General features: G+C 49.1%; 2 protein-coding genes across 7 annotated transcripts in view; one reads left to right on the forward strand and one right to left on the reverse strand.

Annotated features, from left to right (window-relative positions):
* Positions 1–3,172, reverse strand: part of WRN (WRN RecQ like helicase) — a 28,540-nt gene extending 25,368 nt beyond the window's left edge. For 5 of the 6 annotated variants that reach the window (XM_063156908.1, XM_063156909.1, XM_063156910.1 and 2 more), the window contains exons 1-4: positions 3,091–3,172; positions 2,582–2,684; positions 1,747–1,862; positions 674–819 (exon numbers count right to left, since the gene is read on the reverse strand). In XM_063156908.1, the coding sequence (XP_063012978.1) occupies positions 674–819; positions 1,747–1,862; positions 2,582–2,671 (352 nt within the window). In that variant the 5' untranslated portion in view covers positions 2,672–2,684; positions 3,091–3,172. Of the gene's footprint in view, positions 1–673; positions 820–1,746; positions 1,863–2,581; positions 2,685–3,090 lie in introns of those variants that run through there. The other variant, XM_063156912.1, reaches the window with a different exon arrangement.
* Positions 3,173–3,547: 375 nt separating this feature from the next.
* Positions 3,548–25,200, forward strand: PURG (purine rich element binding protein G). Its single transcript, XM_063156914.1, has 2 exons — positions 3,548–3,596; positions 4,519–25,200. The coding sequence occupies exon 2, from the start codon at positions 4,532–4,534 to the stop codon at positions 5,540–5,542; it is 1,011 nt and encodes a 336-aa protein (XP_063012984.1). The 5' UTR covers positions 3,548–3,596; positions 4,519–4,531; the 3' UTR covers positions 5,543–25,200.
* Positions 25,201–27,728: the final 2,528 nt, after the last annotated feature.

Below are 27,728 nucleotides of genomic sequence, written 5' to 3' on the forward strand. Positions count from 1 at the left end.
CCCCAGGGAAATCAGAAACCTCTCCCAGGCATATTTTTAATCTAACATTTTAAACCAAAGGTTATAAAATTGCCATCTCCCTCCCTTATCCTTATTTTCCCTATTTGGAAGCTTTTATTCACATCCATAATGAATTCAGCCTCTGCTAAGCACACCCCCTTCTCTCCCCACAGCTGCATCACACCAGGTACCCAGGACTCTTTCCCAAAGCTGATGTCACACAACACAGGAATTGGGAACAAAGAGCACAACAGCCATCATTTTTGAGGCTCCTTGTTGAAGCCAAATGTAACAAAAAAAACCAACCAAAAATACCAAAACACAATAAAACCCACAGCCTGCTCTATTTAGGTTCACTGTTTATTTTGGCACTAAACAGGAAACTCATTAAAGGAGCAGAGAATTAAATTTTTAAAACTGGAATAAAACATTCCCACTTAGAAAAATAATCAGAACCCACATCCTGTTTTCAAGCACATCTAAGATTGTCTTAATATACAGTCATCACTCAATGAATAAATCCCTTTATTTTAGGTGGGAAAGGGGAGGAAAAGGGTGGGTTTTTACTGTCCCATGTGGTAGGATATGTCAGCCATTGCTCAAGGCTTCAGTTCAGAGATAACCAGGAGAAACAGAGCAGTTCATGCCCCAAATAAGAGAGGAAGCACAGTACCTGCCATGGAGGAGACATGAAACAAGTAGCACCTGTCCTCAGCCACACACATCTGGATTACAGCTGTTCTGGCCATCTTGCCCTTGGTGTAGGATGGGGGCCACTCAATGTCAAAGCCCACAGCAGCCCCCTCTGACAGGCTCTGCCTGGAAAGGAGCAGAAATTCCCACATTTACCTGCTGCTCCAACACCTGCCACTGACAGCAGAGGTTGTGTGACACCCCTATGTCACACCTGCAGGGCACAGAAAGCATCCCACAGCTCTGAGCACTTGGTGCTGACCCACAGAGCCCCTGAAATGCTGCAAAACCCTGCAGACTTGCCTGCAAACACAAATACACATTGTTAAAAACAGCTGCAGGTGGTGGGTGCAGAGAAGGACACAGCAATTACCAGCACATCAAAATTAAACTGATTTCCCACCTGGTTTCCTTTCCAGTCAAATCAGCACAGGGCAATGGGAAATGAAAAAAGCTCAAAACACCTTTCCCACACCACTCCCTTCTTCCCTGGACTCCCAAATTTCCCACCTCTTCTCCCTCAGCACCACAACAGGGACAGAACCTTTAATCCCCACTACTACAACTTGGCCACACAGGCCTCAAGGACAGGCAGAGGAAAAAAAGGAATAGTTTTTATTCCTGTAAAGGGTTCACCCTAGGATCCCTTGAAAGACAGTCCTTTATTTATCCCACAGCACTGGAAGTGTTGCACACAACTTTTTTTCCCCAGCATCATGAGCTGTGCTACACAAAAAAAGGGGGAAATAATAATGTACTTGCACTACAAATTTACTGTATTTTCTTTACACATACACTCCCAATTAATGGATTAATTAGGAACTAACACTCGTCCATGAAGCCAAGGAAGCACATGGACTGACCCATCCTGTGAAAGGCACTCAGTCTGCACTGGAGCCCTCACAGCCTCTGCTCTGAGGAACAGAAAGGCTCAGCAATGGCATCTCCCACCAACAAGGCCAAATGGGAAACTATTCCCAAGAGCTAAGCCCCTTCCAAAAACACAGGAGCACTCAAGGGAAAGATGGAAAAAAACTGAGTGTGAGCTGTTACCTGATATCTTCTGAGAGGAGGGAACAGTCACTGGCTTCATAGCTGTAAACAACAGAGCCAGAGAACTCCAAGAAAGGCAGCCCATCCTCCAGAACACTCCTCTGGGCACCAGGCTTCTGAGAAAGCAAATTTGGGAGACTGGTTATCTGCCACCCCCTCTCCTCACCAGGGACACCCATCCCAGCCAGCCCCATCATCAAAACATTTGGGTTCCTATCCCATCTTCCCTAGTGAACAAAAAGTCAAAATTACTGTTGTTTCACCTGATAACTTTTAATAAACACCTACTAATCAGCTAATCATTTACTCCCACTTGGTGGAATAAAAACTGCTGAACTGCACCTTCTGCTCTCCCCCTCCCTCATTAATGAATTAATTATCTAACCACTGATAATCAATTATATATTAATTATCAACAGTTAGATAATTATCTAACTAAATAATTATATATTTACTAATATTACATATTTACTAATACAATACAAATATTATCTATTCTATTTTATACTTACATTGCATATAAAAATATATAGAATTTTATATATGATATTTATATAATAATATAAACAAATGATATCTATTTGAAGATTTATATTATATATAAATATTATATATTTATGAACTAATTATCTAACTAAATAATTATATATTTCATACCATTTGGTGTAATAAAAGCTGCTGAACTGCACCCTCTGTTCTCCCCCTCTCTCATTAATTAATTAATTACCTAACTATTGAAGCTGTTTCATGGATGGTCCCTCCTCATGGGCATTTTTACACTGAACATTTACACATTCTCCAGAGCTGGGTTGCTCTGCAGTGAGCCAGGACCCACCTTTGTGTGCCCCAAGGAAGCTTCGTCCTGGCTCTCTGTGAGCATCCACTGGGGATACTTATCCCGCAGGCCAGCAGCTACCCCATCCATTTCTGGCACATTTCTAGAATTGATAAAGAGAACAAAAAGAAAACAGAACAGTCAGCTACTACATCCATTTCTGGGACTAATAAAGACAAGAAAAAGTTAGAACAATCAGCAGCTCATGGGGAGGTCAGCTGTCACTATCATCAGGCCTGATCAAGATTATGAAAATAACTTCATTTTTAATTTATTTTCAAGGCTAACAGACTTTTCCCTTGGTGTACAGCAGCACAACCAACACCCCCCTGCATTTCAACACCAAACAAGCATTTTCACACTAAAGCACGACAATAGCCACGGCTAACACGCCTGACTTGCTACACGAACACTGAACGCCCTCGGCGCTGGGCAGGCCGCCAGGGCCCCCAGGGAGCGGCTGCCCTGCTGTGCCCCAGCGCTCCCGGGCCCCCCAGCAGCGCACTCACCGCTTCAGCCGGTGTCCCCTCGCAGCCCGCCGCAGGCCGGCAGCAGCTCCGAGAGCGGCGCGGGGGCCCCGAGCCCGTTCGGCCGCCGCGGCCTCCCCGCGCTCCGGTCCCTGGGAGCGGCGCCCGCCCTCACGGAGCCCGAGCGCACGTTACGCGTCACCCCGCGTCGCGCCCTAAATACGCCACTGATGGCGCCCCGCCTCGGTTCGGGTTACCCGAGGTGACGCGCACGCACGGTACCGCGGCGGCCGCGGGGCACTGTGGGTGTTGTAGTCTCGCCGTCGTAAGGGCCGCGCACCCCCCGGCGCCCCCCGCGCTGCCGCCGCCGCCGCCGATCTCGGCCGGGCGGGGCCGGGGCGGGCCGGGGAGGGCCGGGGCGGAGCGGGCGGCGGGGGAGCGCCAGCCCGTGGCTCTGCGCGGCAGGGGGGGGGGGTGGCGGGGCCGCCGGCTGCGGGCGGTGGCGGCGGCGGCGGCTGAAGGGCAGCGGCGGCGATGGGCGCTGCGGGGTGAGTGACCGGGCGTGGGGAGCGCGGCTCCGGGGGCCGCGGAGGGGCCGCGGGGCTGCGGGGGGCAGTGATGGGGCCGGAGATGCTGTGCCGGGGGACACTGGGGGCGCTCGGGGGCGGCGCTGGCAGCGCTGGGGGCACTTTTGGGGCGCTGGGGGCAGTACTGGGAGCGCCGGGCGGCACTTTTGGGGCGCTGAGGGGCAAGGGGTGAAGTTGTGGGAGCGCTGGGGCTGGAGGTGCAGTGATGGGGAGCACTGGGGCGCAGTAGTGGGGCGCTGGGGGTTAGGGGAGCACTACCGGGGGCAGTGCTGGAGGGCTCTGAGGGCACCAAGGGCCGGTACCGGGGCCGTGAGGGGCCAGATGGGCACTGGGGCACTACCGGGGGAAGGAACTGGAGGCTGGAGGGCACTGGGGCAGGAGATGCAGTGGCGGGGGGGCTCCGTGGGTAGCGGGGGACAGGAGGGCAGTGCTGGAGGAAACCCCAGTGCAGCCCCCGTGCCCTGGGAGGAAGAGCAGAGGGGGTGATGGAGGGGGAAGGCAGCGGCTCGGGGATAGACCCTGCAGAGGGGAGCCGCAGCCCGGGGAGAGGGGTGAGTGCTTCCCGAAACAGGGCACCATAACCCACCCCCGTGGGGCAGCTGGAGGGTCTGTGGCACCACAAGGCAGGACAGGTGGGCTGCAGGGCAGGGAGTGTTGCCGGGGAGTGCCACTGGAATCGGGGCTCCCTTGTCCGGCAGCCGGAGCACGGGAGGGGAAGAGCGCCCGGGATCCTCGGGCTGCGATGCTGCGTGCCAGTGGCAGCGGAGAGGGATGCAGGAGCCTTTGTAGGGAGAGCGGCGCCGAGCGGAGCCGCCGCCGAGGAGCTGAGCAGGCCCCTGGTGCTGATGTTGTTATCTGTGTCTCTGTTGTGTATTGTTTCCAGCTGATCGGTAAAGATGGAAAGAGGGAGAGGAGGAGGAGGAGGAAGGAACCTGGGAGGCTCTGGCCTGCACAGGAACATTTATTCCCAGTCCCAGCAGCAGTACCACTACCCGGCCTCCTCCCAGGGGAGCTGCATGGAGATCCAGGAGCTGGCCTCCAAGAGGGTGGACATCCAAAAGAAGCGGTTTTATCTGGATGTGAAGCAGAGCTCCCGTGGCCGCTTCCTGAAGATCGCCGAGGTCTGGATAGGAAGGGGCAGGCAGGACAACATCAGGAAGAGCAAGCTGACCCTCTCCCTGTCGGTGGCCGCCGAGCTGAAGGACTGCCTGGGGGACTTCATCGAGCACTACGCCCACCTGGGCCTGAAGGGCGGCCATGGGCACCGGCACGAGCACAGCAATGACAAGGAGCAACATCCCCGGAGGCGGCCGCACCACCCGCCGCCCTCGCCCCCGGCCTCCGTGGGCTCCGAAGAGCCCCCTCACAGCGTCCTCAAAACGGAGTACATCGAGAGGGACAACAGGAAGTACTACCTGGACCTGAAGGAGAACCAGCGCGGGCGCTTCCTGCGGATTAGGCAGACCATGAGCAGGGGACCTGGCATGATGGGCTACTTTGGCCACGGCTTGGGACAGGAGCAGACGATCGTCCTGCCGGCGCAAGGCATGATCGAGTTCAGGGATGCTTTGGTGCAGCTGATTGAAGAGTATGGCGAGGGGGACATAGAGGATCGCCGGGGGGGAGGTGAGGAGCCCCCGGAGCTGCCCGAGGGCACCTCCTTCCGAGTGGACAACAAGCGCTTCTACTTCGACGTGGGATCCAACAGGTACGGCATCTTCCTGAAGGTAAGTGAGGTGAGGCCGCCCTACCGTAACACCATCACAGTTCCCTACAAAGCATGGACACGGTTCGGGGAAAATTTTATCAAGTACGAAGAAGAGATGAGGAGAATTTACAACAGCCATAAAGAGAAAAGAATGGATGCCAGAGGGGACAGTGGTGAAGAGCAAGAGGGTCTGGAATAGAGTGCATTGGACGATTAACCAAACAAAGCAAGCAGAAATTGGTGAGAGGGACTGACCTATAGTAATTCCAAGTTGCCCCAGTTTTTTGTAAAGTCCTTTTCTGGTAGTTCTTGGTAACTCCAGTATATAATGTTATAGGAGTCTGGTTATGACGTTAAACTATGCCCAAAACATCTCCGTGTGTCTTAGAAAAGGACCAACCTCCCAAGTCCGTATGAGTCAGCTGCTTCCAGTGTTGGAGACTGTGGAAGTACAAGTATCAGCACAAACAAAATCCGGCACCCTGACCTTTAAATAGTCTAGAAAAGGCTTGTGTTGCACTTAAACATGATACAAAAGTACCCCTGCCCTGAACCTTACCATGAAATGTATCAGTTTCTGCTTATCACCAGTTTTTCAGGACTGGCTTCTGCCCGTGCCCGGTCTGAAGGCCAAGCAGCCCTGTTGTAGAGCATTTATGGCAAAAATCGGCTCCACGTGAATCTCTGGTCTGTGTGTGAGGAGGGAGAGAGGTTTAAAAGTTGACATCTCCTGGTTGTTGAGTTGGAAACGATAGTCTGTTTATGGGTAAAGTCCTGATAACCCATCAGACCTCAGTCACATGCCAGTGAAGGGCAGAAGAGCTGTTGTTCATCCCGTAGTTTTGTGCTGACCAGATCACCTGAGTACCCCAGGACAGCAGAGTGCTCAGCCTCCTGAATTAATGGCAGTGAATGATAACCCACTCCTCATCTCCATGTTCTGCCCCTTAGAGGCTGGTGATCTTTTTTTTTTATTTTATTTTTAACGCATTTTGTCCGAAATTTCAGAAGGTATTTTTGTATTAGGCGTGGAGCGGGTGTTGGGAGGTGGAAGGAATGCTGTGGCCGAGACGCCCGGCTCCTCTCCCAGACTGACGTGATTCGGGATGTGACCTGGGCGAGGAAAGCCTTTGGGTGTTTTCCTCCTCCTGCCATGGGAAGACCTTTGGGGTGTTGGGTGCGCCACTGGATTCGTGTAGAAAGGCATCTCTGTCACGCTCGCTCGTGGCGCATTTTGGAAGCTGTGGTGGACGCCCCGTTGGTTTTTCTGTTGTGCTGGTTGTGGGTGGTGCTGGGGAGACAACATCCGTGCCCTGCCATCACCACCTTCCCCCCCAGCTCGGAGCTGGAGCTGTCCTTGAGCCGCTCCAGTCCCGATCTCGCCTGCCTGCCCCAAGGTTTTGCTGTCATCCTGGAGTCTTTGTGATGTAATTTTAAATCTCGTGATATTAACTCTCTGCCTGGAGGGAGAATGTGTGCAATTACCTGGTTGGGAGGTTGGTGAAAGATTCTGTGTTTCTTAAAACATGAATATTTATAGCATAAGGGGCTTGTCCAGCCTTTGGGCAACCAGCTTCTTCCCCCTGAACCAGCGGGAGTTTGACTGAGCTCCAGGTACTTCTAGTAGTGCGTTGCTCACCTTTAAGATTGTTTTAAGCAGGCATTACCATGTCTGATCAGATATTTGTAATCACTCAAATTGTTTCATTACAGAGTGGCCTAGTGTGCATGTGGACCAGCTGTTTTTCCATGCAGCCATGACCTGTTTTATTTTTTAACCTTTTGAGAAACTTTATCTCCAACCAAGACTGTTCACCACTCTGAGTCTGGAGCCACCTGCACACTGCATGGCCACGCTCAATCCGAATGCTGTTGCCTGTTAATGTCATAATGAGAAAGGTTGGGGAGACAGGGTTGGGAACCAAGAGGATAATCTGGATTTTAGTTTGGGAACTAAAACTAGTTAATCTGTTTTAACTTTAAAAAAAGAAAAAAAAAAAAAAAGAAAAAAAATAACAGCTTGCACCAAAGTCACCAAAGAACCTTTAGGAAAATGTTACAGTTGTGACAAGAAGTAAGAAAGTTAATTTCACTGTTTTAGGTGATTCCCCCTTTAAAACCATATATAGCAGTTACAGCAACCAAGCCTTTGGCTTAGTGTCAAAAACTCCCATCCCTTTCTCCATAGGTTGCTCTTTCAGGTCCCTTTTCAAACCTGGAAGAGGTTTCTCACTCCATCACTCGAACAGCCAGTGGACCATGATGAATCAGCGGGCGTTGTGCGGGGTCCTGGTTCAGCGGCGCTCTCGCGGCTTTCGTCCCAATGGTTTTAACAGGTCAATTAAAAAAAAACCCCACCAAACCCCACGTTAAAAGAACTCCACATCCTGTTATGGTGTGAAACCAGAATTTAGTGAATGAGTCGTTGATGCGTACATTAGCGCATCGCTGACTGCTGCTGCCCGTCACAGTGCCTGAGGTAAAAAAATTCACTTCTAGTCCAACAAACCGGAGCTATGAATGTACGAACTTTTTATGCTCTTCTTCCCTGTGTGTGCTCGGCATCTCCCATCCCTGCCTGCCTTTGCCTCAAGGGATCGTAAAAGCTCCTGGGTTGGAATTAGCCTAAGTGGCCGAGTGTGTTGTAAGTGCTCCTGCCTTCCCCATGTTCCTGTAGCATTGGTGAGGAAATTATTCATGATTGGAAAGGGATGTTTTCTTCACCATTTTAAAAGATGCAAAAAAGGATGCAAAATTGCTTTCCTTATTGCTGCTCGTTTTTAAAAAAAACTCTTTATCTTTTGTTAGTGAATTGGCCTTCCAATGCCGTTAGTTTCTTGTAAATGTCACCCAGGAATCCAGCGACGGCCAGCCTTGGTTCTGGCATGCAGGTATCCCATAGGATCCGCTCATGTATTTACTCCCCTGGCACAGGATGCACCTTAGTATCCAAACCTGGCTCGGGATCTTCACGTTCATTGCCGATCTCTCGTGGGTAGAGCAGCGGCTCTGGGTTTCCATTGCCACGGGAAGCACCGGTGTTGGGTTGGGGGAGGACGGCTCTCCAGGCGATGGGAAGCGGATGTTGGGCTGGAGAGCAGTAGGGATGCACTTGGAGTGTAGCAATGCAAGACTTGAATGGTGAGATTCGGAAACGGGTTCCTTTGTATTTTTGGCAGTGCGTCCTCAGCTTCCCAGAGCAGTGACCGCTCGGGCTGCTGGTGCCCAGCAGGGCCCAGCGAGAAAGCTCCGGAACGGTGAATCCCTGATGTGTTTTAAGTGTTTGTTCCTGACGCCCTGAAACTGCCATGTCCCTTAAACTTGAGAAAACACAAGCTTATTTGCACTAGAAAGAACGGCCAAAAACAATCCTTAGGAGGACAGGGTGAAGAGCACCGGTCTGAACCTCTTTTTCTCATGAGAGAATTTCCTATTCAAGCCCTCACCTCTGTTTCAAAATTCTATGGTCCCGGCAGAAAGTCTGTCAGTTGAATTATTAAATCCTAATGCACTTTATATTGTGTAAATAATGCTAGGAGCACATTTCTGCTCCCGCTCCGGTAAGGGGATGCTTTGGTAACGTAGTCTAATACCGAGAGAAGCCGTCTCCTGCATGCACACCTGTCTGTTAGAGACCTGTTGATCCTGCTCGGTCCAGCTCTGCTCGTGTGTTAGAGGAGGACAGGCACTGTATTGAGGATCCTCTCAAACCACCAAGAGTGGGATGATGATTTGGTTTTTTACATTGCAATGTTGCAGAGCTGCTGAGCGCCTTCAGCTCCGCCGTCGCAGTGGCTCCTCACCCCTTCCGCAAACTGGGCCCCCCATGTTGCTGTCGGGGCTTAAAGCCGAGCTTTGCTCTTGTAGTCTTGACAGAACCAAGTCCAGCAGCTGCCCCGTACCTGGCTTTCCCTGCTGCTGGTGCCAAAGGCGGGGTGGTCCCTGCAAAGCTTATCCCAGATGGAAGGGGCTGGGGGGCTTCCCCTGCCTTGCAGCTGGGGGAACGTTGTGTTGGGTGCGGCCCACGGAGCTGGCTTTCCTGGTAAAGTACAGAGCTATGGAAGGGTTGGGAAGCATTTTGCACTGGTGTGGAGAGGGCAGAACCCTCCCTCGTGGGCTCCTTGTGTGCAGCCTGGATGGACGGTGGACTTTACCCAGCGAGAAGCTGCAGTGGTTATTGGTATCTACTCGTCGTCGTTAGTGTTTCTTATCTGTATCCGATATATACCGATTCATATCCACGTATAGGCATTACTATATTTATGTGAGTATATTGTAGCCTGTAGTAGCTCGTAACGAAATAACCTTATTTATCTGAAGTGCAGTCTGAGGAGGGGACGTCTGCTCCCACCACCGGTCTGGATAAACACGTTATTCCAACCAGGGCTGGGCGTGAGCTCCTGGCCGCAGCCCTCGGAAGAATCCTGTAGGTTTTCAGCAGGGCAGCAAGGGGAAGCGTAGTTAAAAGAAGGCAAAGCTCTTCCTTGGAGGCGTCATTGAGGAGAGGTGAGAGCTGTAAAGAGGCAGCTGCCAGCCACGTCATGTCTGCGTGCCATTTTACAACCCCTGGCTCTGCAAATCTGTACTGCCATGTTCATAAAATCCCAAGCAGAAGTATTATAATCACGTCCTTTGTACAAAAAAGAACCCCCGAGCAATTATCAAAATCAATGTCAGCACTTTTTTTTTTCAGCTACAGATGTCCTAGTCTGATAATTGCATCATTTTTTTTCCCCTATGGCCTATTGAAGTGACCTAAACTCCCAGGGAAGTGAGCTGCTGGTGGTTAGGAAGCCTTCTGCTTGCGTGACTTGCAGTCTTGTTTTCCAATTCTAGTAATTTTTGTAGTAGAAAGGAGTTTATTATTGTGTATTTTCACTGGGCAGATTTTGCACCAGGTCAAAAATTATCTAATAAGCTTTTTCAGTTTCATGGCATTCCCACTTTTGCTGTACATACACTAGATATATGCAATTTATTAAAGAATTCCTGAAGAAAATTAGACCTTCTGTTTAATTTTCTATGCTGCTTACTCCAAAATTAAGTTGCCCTTTATTTTTAATGATTTAACATGATGTGATGTCTAAAATTCACCTTTCCCTTCCTTTGCTTTCATGTAAAGGTTGTGTTTGAAATTAAGAGTTTATTCAAGAAGGAGGGGATATAAAGGCTGCACCATAAGCTACACCCAAGCGAGGCTGCCATGGCCACAGGAAAAGAGCCCCAGCTAGGGGAGAAGGTGCTTCTGGATTTGGGGGATTTGGAAAAAGCTAAAGCCAGATCTTTTGCTGTTCTGTTCCTCCAAAACCTGCGGAAGCCTTCATGGGCTGACATCAATTTTTCTTCCTAATATTTTGTCAGCCTGTGTTCAGTTCCCCACCTGCACCTCAATAAAGGCAACAGTATATATAAAGCATTGAGGTGAAGTAAAATATCAAGAACTCCTGATAGATGACATGGATTAAAAATTGGTTTTCCAGAAATGTCAGAGCGTAAATTGAGGTTTTATAAGGCGGATGTCGTTTTGGCATTTCTGTGATGGATGTAATTGGATCGCTCCCTCCCCGTGCAGAGGGAGGCATCACGTGGAACCCGGACCCGCAGCCTCGGGGCTCTTTCGTGTGCACCAACTTCTGGAAAGGTGCAGGTGCCTGCTGGCTTTCTCACGTGTGGGGAATGTGGTGGTGTTCCTACTAGCCTGGCCTCCAGGGGCCTGGCTGCCCCCCCCAGTAAAACCGTCATTAGCGACTTGCTAATTCATCTTCTTAATTGCTAGGCTGCACAGAAACGCTTGGAGTAGCACATGGAAATTGCTAGCTCTGCACAGAGCCAAAACTTAAAGAGGCATATTCTGTCTTTTTGGGGGTTTTAGAGCCATCCAACACACCAGTATTAAAGTGGGAGGGGTAACTACTCCTGCCCTGGAGGTGTTGGTTGGACACACAGACAATCGGATGGATTTCTTACACAGTGGAGGAAATCCATCCGGCAGGCGGGAGTTTGCGTCTGCTCTTGGTCCTGATCGTTTGCCATGCAGAGATTAATTGGAGGCAGAGATGGCCCTCGGTGGCGGCTGCTGGCAGCCGGAGAGAGCCGAGGCTTCGTGCCCAGCCCCACTGGCACAACATCTGTCAATTCATATGTGGGCACAAATGAACGCAGAGGCGAGGGAGAGAGGAGTATTAGAGATAGATATGCACGGGCATATTGCAAATACTCATTTCCCCCCTGTTTCCAATAGGTCCTTCCCTTGGAGACATTAAACAGACTATCTGTCTGTTCTGTTTCCCGTATTGGAGATGATCAGCGTGCAATAGGAGCGAGATGAGTTTCACAAGCAATATCAACATACTCTACTACTAACCTTAAATCTTTACACTGCAATAGAATCTGCATTTCAAAACAGCAGAGAGTATGTGGGATAAAAGACACGGGTTAACCCCAGGCTCTTACAAGTATTCCCATCTGGTCCTTGTTGGGAGCACATGTTGTTGGCACAATGCAGAGGGAGAGGGGGAGTAAGAGCAGAGATAAGTGCTTCTCACCAAGGCAGGGGAACAAAAAGGCAGGAGGGGGCGGAGGGAAGCGAGGACAGGATGCGTGCTCCAGGGAATCATAGAGCATGGTGGTGGTTGTATCCCTAGTAGGAGGAATAGGCAGCACCTTCAGCACTGGAGTCCCACAGAGCTGGGGAAGGAGACACAGAGCCTGGATCCTGATGCTGTACTCCCTGGGGACCAGGGTGGTTCTCTTGGGCTGGTTCTCCTTCCTCTTTGGGATCAGTAACACGCTCTGCAAGTGTCTAACCTTGCCAACCATCCCACTGGGGCCAAGTGTGTCCAATGGGTGGAGTTACTGCTTTTACAGCTCGCTCTCAGAGGCTCACGTGGCTGGGCTCTTGCTGGGCTTGCCCAGGAATACAGGCAGAAGCTCAGAGGAGAACTCAGTTGTTGGTGGCCTGTAAGGTTTGCTGGTGCCATCCCAACTTATGGATGCTTGTGTGTGCTTTTCACCAGAGCCTTGCTCCACATCGGCTGCCTCCCGCTCCAGGAATGAGTGATGGAGTGTTGTGTGTATCTGTGGGGCAGCTGCTCTTTTCCATTTCCAAGGAAAGGGGTTGGTGAAGGCTGGAGTGGATCAGAGTAGAACAAAAGTGGCTTTCAAGAACAATCTCATGCCTTTGCAAAGGGTTTTGTATGGTTTCTAACAAGACTCTGAGGATGATCACCACTTGTACCGCCTTTGCTTTCCTGGGCCTGCCACTCTGAGGGCTGAGGTGCATCAGGGGTCGGTGTCAACAGCTGTTGAAAGCTGTGCTTTGAACCAGTGAAGTGCTGGAGTAATTGTCTGGACTATGGGAAAGCTGCCAGTGTGTGGAGCTGGGCCTCCTGATAATGGAGATGGATTGTTTTGGCTTTATCCTGCCTGTGCCTGTTCTCCACCACTAAAAGGGGGTGGATGACACCTTCCTACCTCAAAGGAGTGCAAGAGTTCTTGTGATGGTCTGATGCTGATCAATACTGATGGTATCCGGAAGCGAGACAGGGAGAAATTTGGGGTGAAATGTCGTGTTTGGAAGGTTTGGAACCTACCTGACTCTAAACTTGAATTTGCCAAGTGCAAGGATGCCTCTAATGTGCATTTCAGGGCCAGGTACAGAGCAAACAGCATCCATATTTTTCCCAAGTTGAACAACCTGGAAAAAATCTGTTCTTTTAAATCTCTCATGCTGGATACTCCCAGCTCCACACTCCCTCCCTAAGCTATTTCACCCTATTTCCTGTCAGATACTTTTCCTGCTGTCCAGTCCATGTCCCTTGCTTCCATCTAATTCTGTTGCTCTCTGCCTTACAGGCCATGCTCTCCAGAGGAGTTATAAAAACAGTTTGGTTTCTTCCCTGCTGCAGCTCTTACACATAATTAAAGGCTGTTGTCAGGTCTCTTCTGCATCCTTTCCAAAGGAAATACAGAACCTTCCACATGGGGTAATTTTTAGCCCTGGTCATGTTCTTGTTGCTTTCTGATGAGTCTGTTCAAACACAAATGTAGGGAAAGCACAATAAATGACAATATAAGCTCCCTGTGCCAGCATGTTTGGAAATACAGCTTTTCCCTTAGGTTCCTAAATCTCCTAGGATAGTGTGTCAAGAATCACAGAAATACTGGCATGAACTTTCCCTCAGTAACATTTTTGGTGTGAGGAGATCTGGGAGTTCTGTGTAGGTCCAAGGAGAGACAAGCTCCTGCTGTCCCACAGTGCCACCACTGCACATGAATATATGATGTATATTCATCCTAGCAGCTTCCAGAGGGGCACATGTGTCAGGCAGCTATTTCTTCCCTCCTCTTCCTAGGGAAAAGGCTGGGTGTGCCAATGCAGCCCTGGCATTTTGAACATAAATCAATTATCCCTGCTGTTCCATGTCCAGGGGGGATCTGGAGCACGTTGTGTGCTGGCAGCAGCGACCCCGCCGGCTTTGAGCATGAGAGCAAAGCTCAGGGCTCCCAGGGAGTGAGCCCAGCCTGGCCTTGGCAGTGCTCCCACTGCTTCCCTTGGCAACTGGTTCTGAGCAGGAGCTGTTCTGTCTCTGCACGTTCCCCCTGGACCTGTGGCTGTTTTGCAAATTGTCACTTTTGCTTTGGGCACGGAGGAGGCTGCTGTGCTGCTGCCTGGTTGGGAGGTACCTGATGGAAAAGGAAGCTGGCAGGGGGAATCTAAGGCCAGAGACCTTAGGTTCTGAGAGGGAGGTGATGGAGCACTGCTCTGGAGTAAGTGCAGCTCAGTGTGCAGTCAGCAGGTAGATGGGTTTTCTGTTTGGGTTGTCTTCACCACACTGCTTGTTCTTTCCTCCTAGATGTTGGAACACTTCTGAGATCTCTATAGGGCTGCCTAGAACAGGAATCTGTGAGGGAACTGAGTGGCCTCCAAGGACAGTCTTTCTCCCGAGCCTCCAATAAGCATGGCAGAGTGTTTGAAAAGTGGAGCATTGTGCTGGTGGCACTTTGAAAAGAGTTTTTCCCAGGTAGATATCCTATCAGGGGTGAGCAGAGGCTACTGACAGCCAAGAACAGAGGGCAAGGGTATCATCTAGTTCTTGGCAGTAGCATTTATCCTAGATTCAACAACTCAGTTTATGTGCACATCCCTGTAGTAAGTGATGAAGTTTTTTAATTTAAGCCTTTTTAATAATCTCCCCCATCCTGGTCAAATTAGGGAAAGAGTTTTCTGGCTGAAATGTTTACCAGTAAGCTGAGAATAGGCACTGTTTCACAAGGTGAGCCAAACTTCTGTGCCTCTTACCTCAGAGCATATCCTTTAAGCTGGCATTACATTTCTTGCTCCATCTGGTTGCCAAACATCAAGGTCACTAAAGCAGCGCAGGCAGAAACCCCTGTAGGTGTTTATATGGCTGAGTGCATAGGGACATTCTCCTCTCACTTTGCTGGCAGTGCCTGATCCTGCTAGTGTTGTCCCTTTTTCCTTCTCGATCACAGAGTTCATGTCTAGTTCATGACCTGGCTTGAGGGCCCTAAACCTCTTTTTTTTCTTACAAGTTCAGCATCTTTTCCTTAAGCTTTCATTATGAATCCCTCTGGAAATGTTGTGCAAAGCCCGAATGTGCCTTGGTTCCCTCCTTCACTGTGCGTTTGCTGGCTGCTGCAGCCAATGTAGGACAAAAAGATGTGGAGCTGGCTATATTTTTCCCAGACAGTCGTTTTGCTCCCTGTCTGTTTTGGTGTGTTTTGGCCTCAGCTATTCCAGGGATCCTGTTCCACAGCTCTCACGTGCTTCTGCAGCTGCTGCATGGCTGGTGGGGCTCTGGCAGACGTTACCTCTGGACTGGGCCAGATTCCTGGGGTGAAGCTGCAGCAAAGCAGGAGTTATTTAACCCTGCAGCCAGCCATTCCCTCAGGGATGGCTCCCATGTGGAGAGGGCTCCATGGAGCAGTTCCCTGGGGCAGATCTGGAGCTGTGCTGGTGGCAGACTCCGAGCAGCCGGCGCGCACCATCTCGCTTGTAGGCAATGTCTGACAGCTTCCCCAGGGATGAGCTTTGCTGCATCTGCTGCAAGTGCTGCTCTGAGCTCAGGCTCTTCCTTCCCACCACAGCTCAATGGCATGCCTGGATCCTTTGTTATGTGTAACCTCAATTTGGTTTCTTTGAGCAGTGCCAGGATTTCATTCTCCCCGGGACATTTAAATGGGGTGCAGAGTAATTAGAGTTGCTTTTCTCTGCATGTGTAATAGCAAATGCTTTCAAATCAGTTTGGGAATCGACCCAGGGGTTTGATGTGGGTTTGTAAATTCAGGCACGTGGGAGGAGAGTGCCCACAGCAAAGCATGAAGATGTGGAGATAAGAGCTGTGCCTCTGCCAAGCTCCTGTCTCTCTCTTACAGTCCTGTACTGACTCCGCTTGCTGCAGTGGGAGCCACCAGGACCAGGGACCACCAGAGCCTGCCCATAGCACCTGGGTCAAAGTGGCAGCAGACACCTGAGCTAGGCAAGGGACCACCAACCACAGGTACTGTGTGTCCTATTACAGCTCAGAGGGAAGCTGCCAACAGCTTTTTCCTGGATACCACAGGAGCCCAGCTCTTTCATCCTTCCTCTTCTGCCTCTGGTGCATCCTCTCTGGAGAGCCCAGAGGCATGTCTGTCCTGGGATCAGTGTGTGCCAGCATGCAGTGTGCACATAATCCTGCTGCATCCCGGCCTCCTCTCCAGAGCAGCATTTACTGCTGATGTCAGCACAGTCATCCCTCAGTGCTGCCAGGGGTAACCCTTTGAGCTAACCACTGATAAGTTCCTTCTAGCTGTCTTATTTTAAAAAAAGAAATTAAAAAAGAGGAGGAAGGTGCTGCAGTCGCCTGATGAACATTTTCATGGATGCTGCCAGCTTTTTACTGTGGGTTACCTTGGTGAAGGCATATTACAGAGACTTTTCTTTTAAAGAGAGCTTAAAACTGTCTGCTTGGCAGTGTGTGTTTTATGCTGATAGATGTGAAACCCCGAGAAAACCCCCAATCCAGACCAGGAAGCAGAGGTGGTGCCCACTTAACTGCTGCCTGCAGCATCAAGCTGCACTTTAACCTGTTGCTTTTCACACCTCTTTCCTGCTCTTAGGAGGCACCTTCTAAAGCTGGGATAACCTTCCTAAACCTCGCTCCTCAGGCTCTTCACAGAGGGAAGTTCACTCTCCTGCTCCCTTCTGCAGCCCTCGAGCTGTTGCAATAGCCCTTGAGGTGCTCTCTCTCCTTGTTCAAAACCCACGCCAGCCTCTTCCTCTCAGCGAGGCTGAAGATGCTGTGCAAAACAAGCAAGAGGGCACAATATGGGGATTTTTCACTTGCCTCAGCCTAAAAACCAGCCTCCTCCAGGCTCTCAGTCTTCCAAGAGCTTCCCACCTTTCTAGCCAAGTGGTTTGTTTGCAAGAAGAAAAATTGGTAGCTTTGTGCTAGCTATAACCGGAGTCCTCTTTCACTAGTGCAGGCATTTTCTCCTTTGAATTCTGTCTGAATGCAGAAACTATTGTGAAATGAGAGCAGTAATATCAGGAAAGGGGAAAGCAGAGTGCTCCTCTGGATAGGGTTTGATACAATTTGAAGCTGCTTGTGGAAGATTGGCTGGAAGGTAAACTGATTTGGGCTTAAAAAAGATGGTGCTGGTAAAGTGTGTTAGTGACTCTTCAGCAGATGGTCCAAAATAGCTTTTTTATGGTCTCTGACCTCTAGGAAAGATAACTGTATTTTTGATCTTAGATTGAAGGGGCAATTTCTGCTGGAAGAAACTTGTGTTCTTTAGAAACCATCCCAGGCTGGCATTTACTGTCAAAAACGTTTCATGGGAGTGGACAGAAAACAAGCAAAAAATCACACATCTGAGTCAACCCCAGGAGAGCCTTGCAGGATGCTGTGGCTGAGCTATATCAGAATGAGATCGACCATCCAGTATTCAGGATAGGTCCTGTTGTCATCCATCCTCCTGGTGGTCCATGGCCACCAGAATTTCCTGTGAGGGTGTGATTAGTCAGGAGCTCCTGGTTTTGTAGCATCTTGGACTGCAGAGGAGTTGTGGCCCCAAGGAGAAGCGTTCCACTCTGACATTCCCGCGTTGTGTGGGAGCTGCAGTGCCCATATCAGGTGGTGGTTGCTGAGCTGGGTATTGAGTTACAGGGGTGCCTTTCCAGAGCAGTACTTGGTCACCAGCTGTTGTCCAGGACACTGTGCCTTTTGGTACAGCAGCAAAAAACCACACCTTTCTCTTTGAATTTCAAGTCAGGGGCCTGTTTTCTGCCAAGCTACCCCCCACCGTTTCAAATGTATTTTATTCTCCTTTTCTTTGCACTGGTCCCATTCCGCTCCGCTCAACAGCTGCTACATTTAATCCTAGAAGCTGCAGTTGGTAGGGAGCAAAGTGATCTCCATATAACCTCTCTGTTACTCATAAGCGTGCATTATGAAGCTTAACCGATGGTAATAAAATGTTTTGCTTTCAACATGCTGTCCCTGTGGTCCAATGTTCCCGTCTTCAGGCTCCATCATTGCGGCGGGGCGGCGTACCGGAGCTGTTCTGCTGCTCCCTGGGAACGTGCCTGGGAATACTGGATGTAGGCCTCATGGATACCCAGCTAGGAGGGATGGAGAAGGTGGAGCAGAGTCTTTTCCATAGGTAGTGGCACCAAGCAGCTTTTGGAGGAAGATTGTGTCTTGGCTGGGACCCAAGTGCAGGTTCCCATCTCCCTAAGATTGTCTGGCACTGCAATCTGCTGTGAGAGGCTCTTCAGGGAGCAGAGGAACAGATTGCAGTCCTGCTGCTTGGTTGGGTTTTCTTCATCCCTTTCACAACCACTCTGCAGGTTCATGGCTTTATTTGGCTTCTTGTGTTTCCTGCATACTAAAAAAGGGCATTTTCATGCCATCCTGCACGATGGATGTTTTTGTCCAGGGGGGGAAAAGGATGTTTCTCATCCACATTTAAGTAACCATACAAAAAGTGGAAAGTCTGCTTTAGGAATTTGGGTTTTGTTTACACACCATTGATGCTTTTATTAAAAGCATCTTTTCACATATAAATAATTTAGAGGTCATATGATTTTCCTGCTCTGAAACGAAAGCAGGGATTTCAAAGCAGGGATCTCCAAGCATCATTTCTGTGTCACGGTGGGTTGCATTAGCCCTACAGCTGCCTTTTGTTGAACAGAACAGGGTTCTTCTATATTTGAGGTTTGTGGCATTGGGTTTCAAAGAGGAATTTTCCAGACAGAGCCCCCCAGAAGGTATCAGAATATATGGCTTTGTCAGGCAACGATAACAGCTTTTTTCCTGGAGATTGCCATTTTGTAAATAAGCTTCTTCTCCAGCGGCACAGCTACAGCTAGGAAAGATGGATGATTATTTCTTCCCAGAATGGGTCTTCCGCTGCAGGATCTGGTTTTTATTGCGATAATTAGCATAGAATTAAAAATGGCCCCACATCTTCAGTTTGCACTGTAGTGTCTCTGGTACCCAGCAGCCTGGGCTCGTGTTTTCCTTGGAAATAGGCTGTGTCTGGGAATCGCTTGATTCACCACTGAAAACCAGTGCACAGATATCTGCAGCCTTCAATGCAGCAAAATCCTCCGCCTCCAAAAAGAAATTACTGCTCCTAATGAACTTTCAAATCAGTTGTTTTTTGGAGACTGGGAAAGTTGCTGAGGATGTTTAGGTGAAAATCTAGAGCAGCGGCTGGAGCAGTTTTAAAGGCATTTATAAATGCCTTTAAAATCTGGAGCTTGGGTTAAAGGTGAGGTCATGGGCAAGCAGACAACTTTTTCTCCTAAAAATCCTGTAATAGCTTTTCTTTTTAAAAATTTAACAGGGTTGCCACTCCAGGTGGAGGCAGAATTATAAGAAGTGTCACACACAATGACAATGTATCTGTAGGAGAATCTAAAGCCGCAGAAATGCAGCACCACGCGTAAACTTCCTGGTGAGAGCCGTGCAGGAAATTACTGAGCAATTGGACACGGTGTCCTAGCATTAGATTTATTATCCACTTCCAAATCATCTGCCAAAAATCCTTTCCATCGGAAGACAGGAAAGAACATGTTATAAAAAGACCTGGAAAAGGAGTCCTTTTGGCACGGGAGTTTCCAGGCTGGTAATTGTCCATGCCTTCAGTGTTTGGGTTTGGTCTCAACATTGAGGTCAATGCTACTTAAACCAAATGTGATCCCAGTGCCTACATATGGCACATGCTGAGATGTGCCAGTCTTGCAGGATCACTCCTGGAATACAGTCCTGGAAGATGCTTCTTTGCCCAGTCTATTGCTCAGTGATTGCTTTTAATTCCACAAGGCTCCAGCATCACTTAGGGAAGGCTGGCATGCTTTTCCCTTTTTCCCACATGACGGACTTGTTCCTTACTGGGTGGCAGGGTCATGGCCACATCCACATGCTTGTGTACATTCCCCTGGATATATCATTCCAGAAGTTTCTTGTCTGGATGGTGGACTGAGATGGTGGTGTTTCCCCACCATGCACCTTGTTGCTCTCCTCACTGCGGGGCACTGCTCATATCACACTGCACTTCTCCAGCTCCCACATCTTTTCCTTTCTTTCCAGTTGTGTGCATCGATATCCCCTGTATGCACAACCTTGCTATTTGTGTGTTAAATCCAGCTCTTTCTGGCAGTAAGGGAAATAAGTGACGTGAGTTGGTAGCTCTGTTTTCACTCCTGGGATATTAGTGTTCCCTGCTGCTGGAAAAGCATCTCCCTAGTGCTAGGTCTCTGAGGAGAAACATGTCTGCAGCTGTACCTGCAGCATCCCCCACAGATCCTGCCAGCTCCAGCAGCTCAGTACTCAGTACTCAGTACTCAGTACTCAGTACTTAAAAAGAGCTTTCTCCATAGAAAAGATCCACATCCACCTTGGATGCACCAGATGTAACACAGCCAGATGTTGCCTTGTACAACACTTGGGAGAGTTGGTGGTCCTGTGGTGAGTTTTTTGGGGTGCTTGCTGAAACATAGTGAGAACTAAAGGTTCTGCTTCGTGTGAAGAGGGATCAGGCTGGGTGATGGGACAGTTGGTGGGAAGTGTGTGTTTACCGAGGGAAAAGGGAATGCTTGTCATCTGTTGGGATGAATCCTCCTTTCCCAGCTTCTCCCCAGGAGCATGCTGATTCAAAGTCCTTCTCTGGAGCTTTGTTCCTCATGAAAACCAGTGTTTACCAGACCGCCTTCATCGTCTCGTCCTTGTGTTCGTTGTCCTTTGGCAGGTAGGGTGGTTAAGAGAAACAAGCCAGCTTAATGCATGGTCAGGAAGCTGCAATTAATGAAGCAGACCACAAGTAAATAGGTAAATAGGCTAAGCTGTAAGATAGCGTGTAAGAGGAGGCAGTCTGCCTCTGCAAAGTGCATGATAAGCATCGGCCAAGCTTGTTGCAGACACTGGGCAAGGCTGCTTTCGCTAGACTTTGAGTATCCTAGTTGCAAAGGCTCGTCAGTGTTCCTAAAGGCTCTTGGTTTTGGAGTGGGCTCGTCCTTTGTTTTCTGTGCGCCGTGACCGCTTGCTTCCTGAGCGGGTTCGTAGTGATGGAGTTCATGGAGCTGTTCTTTATAGTAGCCTAAAAGGTGTCAGTCGTTTGCTCGTGTGTGTTCACAAGCTGAACCGTGGCGTGATTTGAAGCACTTTTGGTGTGGCATGTGCAGTTGCAGTGCTGTCTGTTTTTAATTTCCCCCAGGGTAGCGTCCCCGCCTTCCCCCGTGTTTCGGACACTGAACCAAACCGATGCTGGGACTAGCACTTTAAGTACTAGCAGTCACTTTGCTTCGGACTAAACTGAGCACTGCACTTTTGTACCTACTGTTAGCACTGAGTTTTCAACTCTCTTCTTTTCCCCAGCTATTTCCCCTCCTAGGCGCAGTGTTAATTATGTAGGGGCCATCAGAAGAAAATTTTGAGGTGTGTTGGACCACTGTCCAGTGCCTGATTTTCATTACATATCCATTAGCCACCTGAGAGTAGGGAATTGACCCATCCAAGTTTGTTTTACACGACAGCACCAACACCTACAGGCAGATGTGGTGGTTGTTGTAAACTTTGAGGTCACATGCAGACCCAAGGGCATGGCTTTTAAAAACACCAAAGATGCAGGAGAAGTCTCAAAAGGGATTGGGATGGTGCAAGATCATCTCCTTGGCACCTGGAACTGAGTGGAGCGGGTGCTCTTGTGTCTGGTATGGGACCCCGGTGAGTCCATGGGACAGCCCAGCCCAAACCAGTCTGAGAGCCTGGTGCCAATAAAGGCTGTGCTCAAGCCACTGCAATAAAAGCCATCATTGTGCCTGCACTGAAAGTGCTGTTGGGATTGGTCGTGGGCTTCAACTGCAAAAGGCATTTTGAAGTAAAAAAGATTTACAGACCATTTGAAAGATGGAGCACAATAACCCTGGGGTTTGCTGTTGGATTTGGAAAGCGTTGTTAGGAGTTGATCAGCTCTCATGTTCAGAGGCAGTTCAGATGTGCTATTCCTGTTAAATTCCTGTGGTATTTCCATATGGAAGGCCAGGGATCAGAGCTCCCTTGCCAGCAAGAAAGCAGCAGGGTAGAGTTAGTAGGAAACATAGTCAGAAATCTCTAGGATTTGGAATGGTGATCCCTGGGATGCTGAATAATCTGGGTTTTGCTGCCCCAAACCACCCACTCCCAACCACCTGGTGAGGTTTTGCTCCTTTAAGAGCCCCTGTGGGTTTTCCACAGCAGCAAATGAATCATGGTGTGTATGAGAGCCCCATGTTCCCTTCATGCCAGGGTACCCACACTTGGGACTGCTGCTCATCATCCTTGATGAGCCCACAGTCAATCCAAACCCTTCTCTGGCAATCCTTCGTGATGGGAGTTTCTCCCCGGTGACACTTGATGGATAAACCCTGCCAGTGCAGCGTGATCAGTGAGAACGCAGAGAAGGGAATTAGGGCTTCTCCTTCACTGCTGCTAGCAAGGGGCCAGCATGGAAATAACCTTCAGCAGCAAAAAGAAATGGGTGTGTTGGGTTTCCCTGTTGCAGCAGATGGAGGAGTTTTCCTAAACAGCTCCAGTTTTAGTGGCTGGTTTTGTTGGCTTCCTTCTTCAGGGGCTTGGATATTCATTGGGAACCCGAGGTGGTTAAAAACCCCAAATCTTGAGCAACCCCAAGTATTATGCTCTTGCATCCTCTGTCACGGATGTAGAAACAGAAATAAAATCAGCATTTTGGGTGGGATTGGTTCTTTTTCTTCTTCACCCCCCCCCATCCCCAGCCAAATTATCCCTGCAAATTTAGCTTTAAAGAGATAGCACCAGGCCATGCTGCTGCTCTGTCTGAGCCCCCAGAATTATGGTGGCTGAGGGAACAGCCCTTTCAGAAAGTACCCTGGTGACTCAGAGCCCACATCCTGCTCACTGTCACCAGGATAAAGGCAAACTATTTGGAAAATCACCCCCCCCCCCCCAGCAAGCCCACCATTCTCACTGAGTCCTTGGAAATAAGCTTGGGAGAAAGGGGGATGTGGAACAGGTATTTTTTGTCTTTTTTTCCCCCTCGGGTGTAGTTTTTTGTCCTTTGGAGATGGCATCTCATCCTTTGGGAAGGTAGAATTAAGTGTTTTCTCCTGCCTGTCACATTTGAGGCCTGAATGCAAATCCTAGCACAGCACCCTTTGCTCTGGAAGGGCCTTTTAGGTGGAAAAAAAGGATTTTTAGTTGTTTGGGTTTTCAGATAGCTTGTGGGAAGTGCATTGTAAAGCACACAGGCAATGCTTTACCAACCTTTTCTGTTCCTCCAAGAGAGACTTTTTAATTTGCTTCAGTAGTTTAGAGTTTGTTTCCTTGAAAGTCTTTTTGGACCCATGAAAATGCCCTTGAAATGAGTCAAGTTTATCAAAACAAAATTGTGCACACACCCATGCACTGGCCCATGTGTTCGTGCTTGTCTCCCTGGGTGTGTATACACTCAGAGAAATAGATTACTTCCCAAAACATTCTTTTTTAATTTTTTTTTGGGTTGGTTTGGTTTTTTTGGGTTTGTTTTTCCCCACCCCCAGGATATTAACCAAAAGGTGTTTTAAAGTCATGGCATGAAAACTCCTAAATGTAAATCTGAGTACCTTGTGATGCTAATTAACAGATTTTCTCCTGAAACTTTATGTGATGCTTAATATTTTCCTTAGGAGGTTTTGTTTAATGTTAGATCATTGTTCTGGAGGATGTTGGTCCTACTGGCATTAAACTAATGGAAATTAAATGCATGTGTTACAAGTGTAGAAACGGTGAAGAATTAAGTGTGAACTTACTGTACGATACTGATTCTGTTTTCAAACAATCTGTTTTGCTGTTCAATAGTTGACATATGGAAATGCCAATGTACTGTAATTTAGCACTTTTCCAATGGACCCTGTTCTCACTACGCCTGAGGGAAGAAGCAGCTTTGGCTCAAGGCCGACTGAGGGCGGCTCCTGAACCCTTTTCTGCGTGTTTTGGCCCCAGAAGTGGCCAGGTGGAGTGTCAATTTGAGGTTTTCTCATCACTTTGGTGGCTGCCACAGGCCAGAGTGGGGTGGCTCTTCCATCCCCGTGGCCAAACCAGGGCCATTGTGCAGCTTGGTCTGGTGAAAAGGAGGGTGGAGTTAGATGATTTGTAAAGTCCCTTCCATTGTGGGATTCTGGGATTCCCTGATTTGGGAGGATGGGCTGGTGGCACTGTGCTCCACCAGTGCATCCCCCCGGGAGCCAGGCTGGGCACGGGCTGTCTGAGCTGGGGTGGGAAATCGGCCGAAGCAATCCACAGTCCCTGAAATCCAAGGGCAGAAGGGCCAGCTCAGCAGTCACCCCTCTGCAGCCCAAACCCTCCTTTCCTAGTGCTAACAGGGTGCAAAGTGTTACTTGTCATGTACTGTACTGAAAGGGTTAATTGATCAGTGACTGTATTGTACTGTATGAAAACTCATGAATTGCCTTGTATTGTTTCTAATGGACTGTTCCATGTGTCCCCACTGCCCCGTTGTTCCCAAAGGACTTTGCATGTGCTCAGTTGGCTCCTCCAAACTCTCTGGTGCTAACTCCTCCCTATCTGATGGTGCTCCTGCGGACACCAACTGACCACATGCCCGTCCCCAGCTTGAAGTCCACCACGTCTTTCTCGTCTGTTTGTATCACACACACACACACACATATGAGAAAAATTAAGGATAAACTTGAATTTGTTTCAAAGCCTCATTGACAATCTAATGTTTTCTATGTCTGCTTTTATTTTGGGATGGTTTTTCTAGAAAGCAGCTCGCCAGCACCTTCACCCTAGGAGGGGATTTTGCCCTGTTCACTCCTCTGGCATCTGCAGTGAGCTGCTCCCTCGCTGGCTTTTCAGGCTCAGCCACTGGAGCCAGTGAGGAAGAGGAGGTGCAGGTGCCTTCAAAGCTGCCCAACCCTAAAAAGCAGCTGGGATTCTTGTGGCTGCTCGGTCCAAACATAGGTGGGCGGGCACTGATGGTCTTGGAGGGGATGAGCCTGCCCCTTGCTTTGTAGCAAAAATTGGCTTTTAAGGAGAATGGAGGTGGAAATTGAGTCCCAAAGGTGCCTCCGTCTCCTCCCAGCATCATTCCCGAGCCTGAGGTTTTCCAGGTGACACCCACCTCGGATGGCGTGAACAGGGCCACCCCCTCCAACCCCCCACCCTCATGCGAGCTGCTTTTTGGACAAAATGAAATCTGACTATATTTTATATCGATTTGAAAACAAAGTCTGATATTTACCCCTGTTCTCAACTGAATTTGCATATTGTTGTTTGCCACGATATTTGTTCTGTCCTCAAATAAATTTGCTTACTTGTGTAGTCTTAACTGTCTGCTCGGATTCTTGCCATCAGATTTACCCCTGCTCCAAGGTGCCTGCACCACAGCTCTCCTTTGAGCGCTTCCCAGGGAGAAGAGAAGGAAGTTTTTCCGGGAGGGGGAATAATTTCAGGCTGTAAATGTTTTTGTCTCCCTTATCTCCCATTCTTCTCCCCGGGGTTTTTCAATTTGATGCCCTTTCCCCCCGCAATCTTCCATCATCGGCTCCTTCTATCCGGGTAAGTGCGCGGCAGAGGAGCGGCTGTGCCTCAGCCCGCTTCATCTGAGCGATAGAATTGTTGCTAACACATTTTTTCAGGGTGAGGCATTTCCGACGGCAGTGTTTTGCATTTGGGAACGGAGGGATTTACGGCCGCGAGCTGCGGGCACCGCCGGCTCTTCCTGCACATCGCATTAGCGAGACGCTGGCATCAGTCACCGGAGCCGGCGCGGCGGAAGGCAGTGCCCTCCGAAGGCTGCAAACCCGATTTGCACATGCGTTTCCAGGGAAGTAATCAAATCAGCCGGCAGGCTCGATACAGGGAATAGGCAAATGTTCCAGATTCGCCTGCGTTTGCAAACAGAACCTGTTGCAAGGCTTGCAGGTTTTGAGGTTCCTCCCCCTCCCCAAAATAGCTGTTTGGGGATTAAAATTGTTCCAGGCTGCTGCAGGAGGACATTTTTTATTCCCTGAAAGATGCAGCTGTGTCCGAGAGGAACATTTTGGGAGGATCCTTGTGAGGGTTTGGCTACTCTCCTTTCTTTCGGAATCCATCCCTGTGCATACATCACAGCAACAGAGTCCATTTTCAGAGACTCATCCCCCTTCTCCTGGCAGCATTCTCCCTCTCTTTGCCTCTTTCCTCCCCTCTGACTTCTCCCTGGCTTTTGTTCCCAGTTTACCAAGATGTTGTAATGTTCCCTGCTGCTCCTCACAGTGCTGCCCATGGGGATAGATGCCATCACGGGAAGGAGGGAGACAAATCCTGTGGGGAAACTCTGGGAGAAAGAATCCAGGCTTCCACAGAGGCTGCTGCCAGGTAGGTTTGCCTCCCATGCACTACAAAAATGCTGTGTCTGCACCCCAAAATGTGTTTTAGGGATCTGTATCCTCGTGCCACTGGGTGGTCCAGTGCTCCCCTGCACCCTCACAGGGGGGTCAGGGGCCCTTGGAGCAGCTCCCACTGGGTTTGTGCACCCTCATCTGCTGGCAGAAGGAAGAACTTTACTGATTTATTTCATTTATTCACTGTGGGATGGGTTTTTATCATCTCTAAAACACAGGAGTCCAGCACCCTTTGGGAAGCAGTGGATAAGCCCAGGCAATGCCTTCCATAGGCATTGCTGTTTCTCCTGTGTTCTGTATCGCACCCTAAAAAAACGAGTTTCAGTGGAAAAATCACAAGAATAAGAAAGCAAGGTATCCCATGGGGGAGTTTAATGTTACACAGCCAACAGTAATGTATTTTTTAATAAAACGGCCTTTTATGCCACTTTACCAGCATTGCCTTTTTAGAAGGTTCTAGCAGAGAAATGAAGAGATTTTTAGAGAAGGTGGTGGAAAATCCTGCCTTCATTAATTCCCTCTGGGTGAGGCTTGTCAGTTTTCCCTGCCAGGGAGCCTGATGAATGTCCCCACTGCTGCTGGGAGACTCTGCAGGCTCCATCCCTGCCACTCCTTTGCAGGAAAATCCCCAGCTGATCCCACGAGCTCCCTCTTTCCAGCAAACCACGTCCTGTTGCTCTGGGGATGCTCCTGGCTCAGGCTGTGGGGTTTTGCCAGAGCTTTGCTGAGGATCTGCCATTGGATCGATACCTCAAAACCTCTTTATTCCTGACAGGGAGCCAAGAGAAATATCTCAGAAAATACCTTTCCATTTAAGCTTCCCCTATTAAACATTTTAATGGTGGCAAGGAATCAGAAAATAGAAACTTAGCACCACAGCATGCATGTCCATGTGGGCTTTGTTTGCTCAAGTTAAATCACGAGGAAACCTCCAGAAACTGAAAGATGGGATAAAAGTTGCTTTTGGTTAAAGGCTGACCTCCTGAGGCTCAGGATGCCCTTTTTTGGGTCATTTTGGACAAGGCAGGGGTGTTTTTTATTGGGGGTGCTGGATGCCCTTTTTTGGGTCATTTTGGACAAGTCAGGTGTGACTTTTATTGAGGGTGCTGCTCTCCTGTATGCTTCGGACTGGGAAGATTTATTGTTCCCTCCCACAAGGCTGGGTTTGCCTTATCCCATGGCTGTTCTGTGCTGCAGTGTCACAAACATGGGCAATATGGTCAGAAATGATCTTCTGGAAAACAAATCAAACATCCAGAGGAGTGTGAACACCTCCTGGCAGCTATCTTTACTGGGAACTGGACTGGCGAGCAATTGTCATCTGTAACAGTAGCCACAAGGTTGTGTTTTATGTAAACTGCTCTCTTTTACTTTGCTAGCTGTTTTTAGTTAGAAAATTTACTTCAGGGATGTGATGTTGTGAATCCTTTCATTTTTTTTCCCCTCAGTTCAGGGTGAATTCCTTAAATCT

This window comes from Melospiza melodia, chromosome 5 (genome assembly GCF_035770615.1).
Source record: "Melospiza melodia melodia isolate bMelMel2 chromosome 5, bMelMel2.pri, whole genome shotgun sequence".
Taxonomy (NCBI): Eukaryota; Metazoa; Chordata; class Aves; order Passeriformes; family Passerellidae; genus Melospiza; species Melospiza melodia.